General features: G+C 32.5%; 1 protein-coding gene across 7 annotated transcripts in view; it reads right to left on the bottom strand.

Annotated features, from left to right (window-relative positions):
• The window catches only part of ERC2 (ELKS/RAB6-interacting/CAST family member 2), an 870990-nt gene that overhangs the window by 452410 nt on the left and 406421 nt on the right, over positions 1-12159 (bottom strand). For 4 of the 7 annotated variants that reach the window (XR_010384837.1, XM_064496413.1, XM_064496412.1 and 1 more), the window contains 2 exons: positions 11750-11785; positions 1501-1694 (listed from right to left, as the gene is read on the bottom strand). Coding sequence is in view for 6 of the 7 variants with exons in the window: in XM_064496413.1 (XP_064352483.1) it covers positions 1501-1694; positions 11750-11785 (230 nt within the window). In the remaining variant the exon portion in view is untranslated. The remainder of the gene's footprint in view (positions 1-1500; positions 1695-11749; positions 11786-12159) is intronic. The other 3 variants (XM_064496414.1, XM_064496415.1, XM_064496416.1) reach the window with 1 other exon arrangement.

Genomic DNA, 12159 nt, shown 5'->3' with positions numbered 1-12159 from the left:
ATGATCATAACTTCCCTGTGATTTCAAACTAGCTTTTTTAGAAAAAAAATTTAAATCTAATTGTTCCAAAATAGCCAGATAGATATGTCTAAAATTAACAGTATTTTTAAGACCCAGTAGGCTGGTATAACATTCCCACACTTTAAAATTAAAATAAAATCCTTAAGGATTTTAGTTTATACACTGCTCTTAGGGAAAAAAATCTTGATTTAATTTCTAAAGTTGGTCACACTGAGTAAGAATCAGATTATCATCAATCTAATGCTAAGATTTTTGAATGAAATAATTGTTTCGGAGTTTAGATGTATTAACTACTATTTTTGAAAATGAAATTTTATTGAGAATTAACCTATCCATTTAATGCAGAGTAACATAATATTGATAATTTGTTTGTTTTAGTATTCAGCTGTTGTTAATAATATAATTGTATTACATCTCACATTACACTCGGAACTGGTACTTGTAAAATGTGATACATTTTAATAGGTTGTTAAGAGATTCACTTCCAAAGAGATTCAAGGTAACACAGCTGGCATGAAGCAGAGGCAAAATCTGAATCCAGGTCTTTCTGTAGCTAAAGTTCATGATCTTTCTACAAGACCATAGAAAGCTATTCTACATATGTCCTGAAGTCCTTTAGGGCCTCACAAGTGTCTTGATCAGAGCTGGCAAACATTCACTGATTTATTTAAAATTTGCTGATCTCTTCCATATGGACTGAATCTAGGAAAGACAAATTCTATCGTATTGCTGAACCAATGAGAAATCCTCAGAAGTAATAGAGTTATGTAAGATTATTCAGAAACTCTTTCCTTATATGAAGCATTGAAAGAAAGCTTATTTTTAGAGTCTATACTATACATAAATACAATATGAATATGATTTATCTGAAAATCTAACTACTCTGGAATCCAATATAACCCTCTTTGTTTTTAGACAGAATTTGCTATCAGCTTGGCCTGCCTTAGGACACTATTCAAACATATTTATTTACCAAATGGCGTAAGGTCCTCTTAAAAGATAAATCCCAAGATGTATTTGTTGCGGTGTCCTGAAAGACATCCAAAGAACATAAGCTCCTTTCCCTTTCCCCTGTCTTGAATAAATTCCCAAACATATTCTTTCATATTCTGTGCTTAAAAACAAACCTACAGCATAAATGTTTGTCTTTGATGGGAAAAAAAACTGAGGTTTCACGTAAAGCCTTAATCTCTGACATGATTTACTGGCACAAATGCTAGATCATGGATATCACTCAAAGAAAGTTGACCATTATTAAACACGGAGGATATACGTAGCCCTCAAAAGATAAGCCAATTGACTTCTGAGCATCCCACAGAAACACATCATCATCCCTAACAAGCCATATTCCTCATACATAACTTGTTTCTACCTTGAAATATGAATATGCATTCCAAATCCACCATAACCTGAGATGGGCAACTAAGCAATCAATGTTCACTCCCTATAGACAATTCACAACATGACTCCAAAATTTACCTCTCAAGTTCTGCAATCTTCTTGTCCTTGTCATTCTTTTCATTCTCCACCTCCTTGAGGATCTCCAGCAACCGGTCGACTTCTGCTTGGGCCTTGCCACACTCATCACGGTAATAAGATGCCTCTTTATCAAGCTGTTTTATTCGGTCTGCAAACTCTGGGTTCATCCTGGAGTCATCTTCAACATTATGAGCCTTCAACATTATATTTTTAAAGAATGCAGTTAAGACAACAATTTAGAACAATAGATAGTGCAGTCCACCAATGGCCCAGAAATTAACTTTGGAGATAAAAAATAATAACTATCAAGAATTATGGGTATACTGTCAGTTAAAAGGCAAAATGGAAAACTCACACATTTCAGCTACCTTAGAACAATCCTGATTTTTAGGGGAATTTCTTTTATTGTTGGTATTTTGTTTCGTTACATGATGCTACTTTTTACTCTTTTCCCCACTAAGAATTGGGGGATATAGAGACAGCAATGTCTTTATTCCTGGTGTTTGGCTAGCAGAACTAACACAATTCAACTCCTCACAGTTAAGGAAGTGATTCACAGTAACAGCTTCCTTTTCTAATACACAGAAGCTGAGATAAAACAATATCAAATTATTTCTCCAATAACCATCAAGAGCATATGTAAAACCAAGTAACACATAAGGAACTGGCTGACTGATTATTGAACATTTCATCCCACTGAGAAATTTCAGCAAAAGATGCAGAATGAAAGAAAGGCTTGAAAACACAGAAGGGCTTTCCAGCTAACAGTCATACCCATAAATTCTTGTTCTTTTGATTAAATTAACCTGAAGGAGGAGGATGAGCTGGTTCATGAACAAGCACACAGATGAGAATCAGCAAACACATGCATGGGTTGGGGGCGGAGGCAGCTTTACACAGGAGAACAGACACAGGCAACAACACAGCAACAACACTGCAGAATAATTTGCAGCCAAAGTATTTGTGGTTTTGTGAGTGTGACAGTGTATTATGGCTTTTTTTTTTCCCAAAACAAACTTTTGGCTGAAATATTCCATGACAGATGGAAATAACACTGCACTGCAATGTTTTGCCTACCCCTTGTTTCCCATTATTCCTAATTGACTTCTTCAAAGAGCAGGCAGGGAAAAAACAAGTAGTTTAACAACAGTGCACATTCAACATAGAAAGTTTAGAGAGGTCATACATGTATGTATCTCCAAAATCCACATGTGAAATAATAAAATGTTAACAATTTATTAGGACTTAAGTTGTCCTGCTGTCTTGCTATGTAGAACAGATGTCTATTGTGCTTTTATACACTTTTTAAAAAAAATTTTCAGGGAAAAAACAAGGCAAGCAAGCTATAGCTACTGTGGGGTCAAATGAATCATGCATGGTTAGAAAATTAATACTAATACTACTGTTAGAAGGCTGACAGTCTTTGCAATGATTTAGTAGAAGAAAATTCAAAAATTAGTATAAATAAAAATAAATTTCTTATTTATGACAAAATAATCATTTTTAGGATATTTTTGCATGTAACATATTATTTAAGCATGAGGATAGATGCAGAATAATTTGTTTTCACAATCTTTAATCTAAGATTTTCTTATTCAAAAAATAAATCAACTACATAAAGGAACTTAGAAAAAAATGTATCAGTTCAACACACTATCAGGCACCCTCTTCATCAATGTTTCTCAGAAAACATTTATTTTTATTTATTTAGTATGTATACTGAATTTCATTAAAATAGATTAGTGAGCTTTTTATAATTAAGATAATCTGAAAGAGAATTCTGAGCTAACATGCTTTTAGGAGTTTATTCATCTAATAATTTTATTTAAAATTGAAGTAATGAATATTAAAATTTGTTAATCCCCCACTTAAAATGTAGAGTAGATATTCTATTTTAAAAGAAAATACTCCATATAACTACTTCTATTTGTGATAATAATAAACTCATTACTCTTATAACAGAAAAGCACTTAAAATATATAGTTTTTAGATTACTAAGAAAAAGAAAACAAAAATTTCATGTTAAATCTCTTTCCCTTTCATGCTATATTATCATCACTTTATGGCAGCTAAACCCTTTTCATGGCAGTTAAACCCTTTTCATGGCAGTTTTCTCAAACTACACAACCAGTGACATTGAGATTTTTTAAAAAGAATTATGGTTCTGAGTAATAAACAGCTAGAAACACTCAAAAAAATGAATAAATGTTTATTTCTGACGAGTTAAAATTCCTTTTTTGACTCAGATTTGAAGACTCAAAAAGAGCTAGCAGTTAGCTGCTGTGTTTATTTTGGTTGTTTTCATTCTTAAGATTATTATTATCACAATTTTTAATAAATGGATACAGGATTACTAGTTGCAAGACTTAGATTCTAAATCTAGCCCTGTGTCTTATGACTATGGGCAAATGAATAAGCTTCTCTAAGGACAATGAAAACTACAAAATGAAAAACATGGGGAAGGTATACTATTCATTTGTGGTTTTATTGGGATTATTATTTTATAATATGCATCCCATCAGTGGGGCTTGTTATACAGCTAAGTTAATAGGTTTATTTAATTTTTGACAATATACTACATATGCCTTAGAGAAGCCTCCCTGTTAGGTTTACAAAGAAAGTAGTCTGCTGGTTATAGGTATGTGAGCACAATCCTTATTTTAGTTCCTTGAAAAGAAGATTAACCAAGGCCAATTTTCAACATGGGGTGAAATTAGATGGGTTGGTAGTCTTTTAAACTAGCAAGTGAGTATGGTTTAGGGACTCACAAGATATTTAGAAGTACAGAAAGCCTAGGAAAAAGCAACCCTGAATCTAGACCACCGCTGACCTCATGTGATGCTACACCTGGATCATGTTATTAAAATAAAGACCATAAACAAGTTTATAGCTGGCCTGGTATCTGTTAGATAATTTGTGGGTGCTAATGATTCTTCCTCTTAAAAGGAATAGACAACTTCAATAATATCTTTGAGTTAAATACATCTATTCATCTCCATAAAAGTATCTACTGATTTCCGGGCAAAATAATTTATGTCAAACCACCTTCAATATTGGTGCCAGAATTCTTGGAAAGGTTATTAAATAAAGGTGTAAACAGGTATCATTTAAAATATTTTAAGTCAATAGAAAGCTATAAGAATTTCTCATTTAGAAATGGGGTAGTAACAGCTGCTTCTGGGTCATCACTAGGGTCCATGTGAAGACCCAAAAGAAGAGAGAGTTTCACATGACTGAAGAATGGTCAGTCCTCCATCCAACCTAAGTAGTGGAGGCAACAGTCTCCACGGAATTTATAAAAGATACTGCAGGTAACCCACTATACTCAGCATGATTCACAACTTTCCAGAGGATAAACTGAAATTGTTAAGCAGTATAACATGATTGTGTTATACTGTGATCTACAGACATAGGGGAGATACTATACTAAAGAAATGCAAGAGGAAATTGAGCTTATAAAGCCAATGCTGCCTTCAAAGTTGCAAGGCCAGAGCCTCTTCTAAAAATGGAGTGAAGGAAGTACTTTATTTGCATTTAGGCAGTACTCTTGCCTTTTCAAATTATAACATGGATTCTTTAATCTGGACTGGCAGCTCCTGATGTGGAACAAAAGTAGATAACAGATTTGAGCATAATGTACTTTAGACACTGCAAAAACATGATAAATATATTTGAATAAATCACTATCTGAGCAAATTCCTATCATGGCACTCTGACCCATTCAAGATTTAGATGGAAAATGTATAAGTACTTCCCCTTGGTTTGAAATGAGCTCCCCTATAAGATCAGGAAGCAACTGCGCATTCCATTTATCTAAGGCACATCAACTTCATTCACTAGGCAGGAATTTAGGTCTTGACAACTGCAGGTTGGTATGGATTTTCTTTTAATGGTTTCAGAACTTACTTATCATAAATATAGCAAAACACATTGTCACTTTCAAAGACATACACCAGTCATTAAAACCAAAGGAATATCAATGAGCACTTCTTTCCCTAATGTAGAGATTTAATTTTTCTGATTAGACATGTCAATTTAAAAGCAACTCGTTTTTTTAAAAAAAATATAAGGCATCTACTTCTGCTTCAAAATATTTCTGGTAACTTTTAGAGCAACTCTCAAGCACCTTATAAAAACACAAAATTGAGAAAAGAACATTTCAAAAATGTCTCTACTACATATTAGATCAGTAAATTTTGAGGGTCCCCAATTAAATTTCTTGTGTTTCCATATGTAAGAAAATTTCTCCACAAATGAGAATAATCAAAACAAAGTTTGGAGCCTCACTGATGTGAGCAAGCTGGCATTTTGATGTGAACTGGTTTTGAAAGCCTGAATTAAGCACAAAAGAGAAATCTAGTCATCACTTATGACAAGACATACATAACAATACTTAGTGGTTATTTTAATGAAAGAATTTAGAACTATTTCAGAAAATAAGGCAAAATTTCAGATTAATACTATATCTAACTAAAAGCTAAAAGCAAAAAGTGGCTAAAACCAAACCAGGGAATGACAGTATCAATATGACAAATCACAAGTTTATTTATACTCCTCTTATGAGAGTTAGTCATTGATTATTTTCAATAAAATGTTAGTTCGTCATCCCAAGTGCCTAGAAAGGAAAGCATTAACTTTAGTCCAGAAACCTGCTGTGAAACTAGGCAGGGAATATTCAATTATAATGTAAAATAGCACTCTCTCTTTGAAATGGGCCCTAACAATTTTAATTAAAAAAAAACCATTTCTCTCAAAATAATCAAATGATTAGTCATGACCATAAAGTGCAACAAGAACACTAAATAATGAATCTGAGGACTTTTCTTCCATGCTACTTATGGCTTTTGCAATAATTTGCTAAATTTATGCACTGTAAAAACATGATTCTTCATTGCAGCACTTTGGGGGTTTAGTATCTGTTAACAGCACTTTAACAGTCCTTTCATATCTTAACAGCAAAACGGTATATAAACTGTTGGAAACATTATATTTGATCTCAGTCTTCTAAAAGAAGTTTCAATCTTTGCATGATTCTGAATTATGAACAATATATTGCTCTTTAAAATAAAATTTTATGGTGATTATAGAACTCTAACATATTACAAAACTTAAATTTTACTTTAAATCCAATTAATTAATACCAAATATAATAGCTGAGTGTAAGTAATACATCTGGAAACTAATAATGATGTATCTTTGAATCTTATATTACTTAATTCAAAAGGAAATTATTCTTTCACAATTTCAGCTAACTACAACCAGAATATTCATCATTTGCATATTATAACAACTATTCTAAAAAACAAATTTCTTGTCATAGATGAAACAAAAAGGGTATCTTTAAATAAACATAAACAAATGTCCAAAATAATTTTTCTTAAATTCCACATACACAAAATAAAAAGAACCAACTATAACCTTAATACTTTTTAAGACCCTTGAAACAAACAATTATTAATCTAATACCTTTTAATTATGGAATTTCCTAAAATTAGAAATGTAGAGAACTGAGTAATTATCTGGATAGTCAATTACAAAACATGAGACTTCAAGTCTTAAGTGTTATTTCAAATATTACTTGAGTTCTTCAGTTATTGAAAGCCTGAGTTAAATGTAAGATGTGTGTGTTTGTGTATGTACATGTGTTTGTACATGCTATGTGTATGCCCTGAATTATCTCTTAAATAACTGCAGTTTTCCATTGTGTCAGGGGAGCTAGTCTATGAGTAAACCAAATAATTTTCTGAAATAGGCTAAAAAAATCATAAAAAGGAACCATTGTACCCAGACAAGGACTGTGAAAACATTTATAATTCAGCCCATCGAGTCCCTGAGTTTGCAAATATGATGACATATAAATCAGGAAGAACTCACTGAACATTTACAAGATTTTTTCTCCCGCTCTGTACTGGAAAAATGCTTAGTCTTTTTCTTGTAAATTCTTATGTAAAATGTGAGCCTTGCAAAAGATGCATTTGCAGAAGAGATGGTGTTTCAATGGATAGTGATTAGGCAGTGGGGACTCATGTGGGAACATCAGAAAGGTCTCAAGTATGTCTTGGTCAGTAGCAAAGTTGCCCCCAAATAAGTCAAGCATTTGCCTTGCAGTAATGCAGGTACTAAATGAAGCACTAAATTTAGGACCCAGAAGGTCTAAAGACTTATTAAAAATTTATAAGAGACCTCTGGTACCATCTCTGGGCACAATAACCTTTAGGACTACAGTAAAGAAGGTATTGGAGATTGATGAAAAAACATATTATTTGTCTAGAATTAAGAACTAAGGGAAGAAAAGAACTCAACTGAAGATAATCTGCATAGTGTTTACAATGGCAAGACAAAACTCTTCCAGGAGTAGAGACTGGTAGTTAAGCTATAGAAAGGTTATTATAAGAAGTAATAAAGATATGCGGGCAAAATTTTAGATTTCTAAGAAGCAGCATTAGAGTAGCACTTAGTAAAATGGAGTGACTAAAGTAAAAGGGTTTTAAAAGCAGAAGGTTTATTTCTATTCTGGGAAAAAAATACTCCCAGTAGGACTTCAAAGTTTAATTCTTACTTATTCTGATTTAGTTTTAGACTGAAAGACATAGGACTGACTGCAAAATTATCTTATTTAACAAAAACAAGTAAGTTATAATTCATCAAATTTTGTAGGATGGCCATATTCAAAATAAATATATTTTATTTTTAAATAAATAAATTTCCTAGGTACCAATAACTGGTTATAAAATAAAAGAAGAAATATAGCATTCACAACAGTAAATTAAGAAATATATACAAAAATGCTTAGGACTATCCTTAAAAAGAAATATCACAGGCCTACAATAGGAAAATGTCAAACCTTTAGTATAAAAGATAACTGAAATAAATAAAAGTTGTATCAAGTTTGTGAATTGGAAGAAAAAATACTGGAAATATATCAATCACTCTAAAATTATTTTATAAGCTGAATATAATTCAAATTAAAATTAACAATTGTGCTTTTTAATCTACAAGGTGATTCTGAAGTTTATTTGGAATGATAAAATGTGAAGGCTAAGAACATTAAAACAGAACAAGACGTAATAAAAGCAGAAAGAATTAGGGTGGAATTTGTTTCAGTAGATATTTTAAAATATTATAAAGCCACAATAAATAAAATTCTGACCCAAGAAGCAATGGACATTGATAAAACTAAACAGAAGCTCAGAAACTAAGATATTCATCCATATAAGAATTTAGTATAAAATAAAACAGTAGCAAGATCAGTGGATAAAGAATTATTTGATAAATGGCACTGGGATGACCAGATGATTGTTTAGAAAAATAGAGTTAGAACCTCACCACTCAGCATGAATCAAAATAATCTAAAGACAGATAAGGTGATTAAACTGATGTAAAAAGTAACATTAAAAAAATTTAGTATAGGTGAGTGTCTATTCTTGAAATCAGAGTATGACTTCTGAGCATAAAGGCAATGAGGAAATTCCTAAAGGGAAACACAAACTCAGAACCTAAAAATAGTTTCCTACATAAAAAATTTAAATTAAATAAAGTTTGACCAAAATCTGACAAAGTTTCCATATAATGCATACAATAACTCATAGAAACCAATGAACAAAACAGAAAACTAAAAAACAAATGCTTGTATGACTTGAAGAAACAATTTACAGGAAACAGATAATAAATGTACTAAAAACTTCTACAGCACTAGTAATTAATGAAAGGAAAGTTAAAATGAGAAAAAAATATTCCACTTATGCGTTTGTCAAAGTTATGTAAAATGACAGTTCTCAGTATTGGTCTGGGTGTGAAAGAAAGACTGCCATTATTCAGTGCTTGGAAGAACCATGCCTTGACATAACTTCTCTAAAATGCAACATAGCAGGAAGTATTAGGAGCATTTTAAAATCACTGGCCCAGGAATTTATTCTATTTTAAAAAATAGAAAAGTAGGAAAATTAATATGGAAAGATGCTCTTCAGAGTATTATTTACAGTGGCAAAAAAAAAAAAAGAGGAATGAAATGATCAGCATTTTGGAAATGAGCACATAGAGTGAAATATCATACAACCATTAAATAGTGTTTTCGAAGAATAGTTAATTACATGAGAAAATTCTCATGATATGTCACAAAAATAGGATATAAAACCCAATAAGCATTTTGACACAATTTAATGAAAATAAATAGATTATTAGATAAGAAAAAGAAAGAAAGAATAGAGGGAGGGAGGGAGAAAAGGAAGGAAAAAGGGTAGAAAGGGGAAGAAGGAAGAAGGAAAGGAGGGAAGGAGGAGAAAGGAAAGAAAGAGAAAAGGGAGAAAGGGAGACAGGAGAAGTGAGAACACTAACAATCAAAAGACGTCTGGGTGGGGGACAACCTAAATGTTCCTAGTGATTATCTCTGAGCAGTGAGATGTCTTGTTATTTTTATTTTCTCCTATATCCATTCATTCTCTGGCAAATTCTCCACAATGACCACATCTTATTTTCACAACCAGAAAAACAAGTCGTTTTTTAAAAAATACCGTTAAGGATAGAAAATCCATAATGCTTTTCAGTCCAAAAAAGATCTGGACCCTGAGAATACCTGCAGACAGGTAGAGCTATATACATTTAATAACTGGTTAAATTCTGAGGATGCCAGAACAATAAGTTAGCTAATTAACTTAGGGAGAAATATCTGTCACTGACTTTTGAATTAGTCACCTAAAGCACTAAAATATTTTCTTTTGCATCCTGGAGACTCATACTGGGATGAAATGAAGGCAAAATCCAATAACTGTCACATCATCAGTATTTCCAGAAATGATCTAAAAGTTAACAAAGCTATTTCTTTGGCCCTCCATATACTGACAGGGATGGTGAACTCCTATCATGATCCTGGTAAATCTTAGGTGCTGCAGAAACAAAGCCCTCCCCATCTGTCCTGCACACATTCTAAACATGACATACTTAGGTTTTCTCCCTGTCCTTAACTGGTCAGTGTGAGATATTTCAATAAGATTACTTTACACCTCTTTAAAATGATCTAAAAAACACACAAAAAAAACAACAAAAAACAAAAAACCCACTCATTTTCCCAGGGTCAGTTTTCAAGCTTGAAGATATTATTTGTCTTTTTTTCACGTCTCCACTGTCTCGAGCCCACTTATTAACACTTCTATTCAAATGGTAAGGGAAAGGAAATTTGGATTATTTTTGTTGCTCTGCTAAAAATCCTACTTGGAGAAAGAGGTTAATGAAGATGCTCCAATGGAGCTTTAGGAATTCTATTTGGAAAAATCAAATTTGTTTTAAAGAATGGAGGGTGGAGACTGAATCTAATTAAATACATCCAAGCATCCTGCATACATGCTGTATGTATCTTGCAGCTGCAGCTTAACAAAAAGTTGTGAGCTGAATTATTTCCTTTATCCATGCTATTCCTTTCTGCCATGATGGAAATTTATAAATAGGACGTAATTAGAATGCATGATAGCACAGATCACATCTGCCAAATGACAAATTCTGGTCACTTTTATGTAATATTTCTCCCATTAAGTCACTTGAGTTGACAAAACAAACAAAAAAAGCCCTTCTTTAATAAAAGTTAAAGAAACAAAGTGTTTCATATAAATACAAATTTGTCATTAGCATAAAAAAATCAGTGTTGGCAGCTGGGCTGTTTTACACATATTTGTACTAGTTACCTGATTTTTGTACCAATAAGCTATAATCAGAATTGTTATTACTTTTTATTAGAAGACTATATTTTAGTTTGTTCTCAAGTCAAATGGCATGTTTTTAACTCTTACAAAATCCAAAATGATGTTAGGCATTTACCAATCCCAAAAGGCATATCCCTATTTTAAAATCTAAACCAATTTTAAATTCTATCACTTGAATATAACATATATTGAGTTGTTTGCTCTTTTACAAATGCTATCTCTTTTGGTATAGATTAAGTCTGTATTTGAAGGATCTGGGAAAGAATTCCATAAGCCTATATCTGCAGCTGACCTCTGCTTTTCTATAGCCTTAGAGTTGAAGTTAAGACAGAGGTAATATCAGAGCTGGCAATATTCCCTTGAGTTCTTAATTTTTAAACTTCATATTCAAAAGAAATGGCAGTGGCCTCTGCACAGGTCATTTCTTTTGACAGAACGGAAATGGGAAGAGACTCATAAATATTTTTGAAGCCTCCCCAGTTGGCACACTGTGACATGTGATCAATGGATCCTCATGCTTTGATATGTTACAGCGGGAACTTTCAGAAATGACTTACTGGGTTGTACATCTGATTGAACAACTGCTCAGCTTGCTACATTGCAAAGTTGGGGAGGCATTGAAGCACAGACAAGGAAAGAAGGAAAGATCCAGAAAAACAGCATTAGCTCAACAAATCCAGTGCATTTGCACAGACAAACTGGTGATTAAAAAAGAAGAAATTTCAGTTTCTAAACATTCCACAGTGAAAGTGAGAGGCTCTAGGGAAATAGAAATGTTGACTTTGGTTCCTAAAAAAGAATAGCTGGAATAAGAAATTTAAGGTTTGTGTTACTTTCCCTTTCTCAAGTTAAATAACCCATGAAATAAAGAAAGCTGTCCACTTTTGATGATACATGAAGTGCTGGCCTCTAGCAATGAATCAGAAGAAGTGCTTTTGGCCAAGCCTGCAATTTATTACCTGAACTT

Source organism: Camelus dromedarius, chromosome 17 (assembly GCF_036321535.1).
Source record: "Camelus dromedarius isolate mCamDro1 chromosome 17, mCamDro1.pat, whole genome shotgun sequence".
In the NCBI taxonomy this organism is placed as follows: Eukaryota; Metazoa; Chordata; class Mammalia; order Artiodactyla; family Camelidae; genus Camelus; species Camelus dromedarius.
The sequence above is the reverse complement of the archived record's forward strand: the minus strand, read 5'-3'. Positions and strand labels throughout refer to the sequence as shown.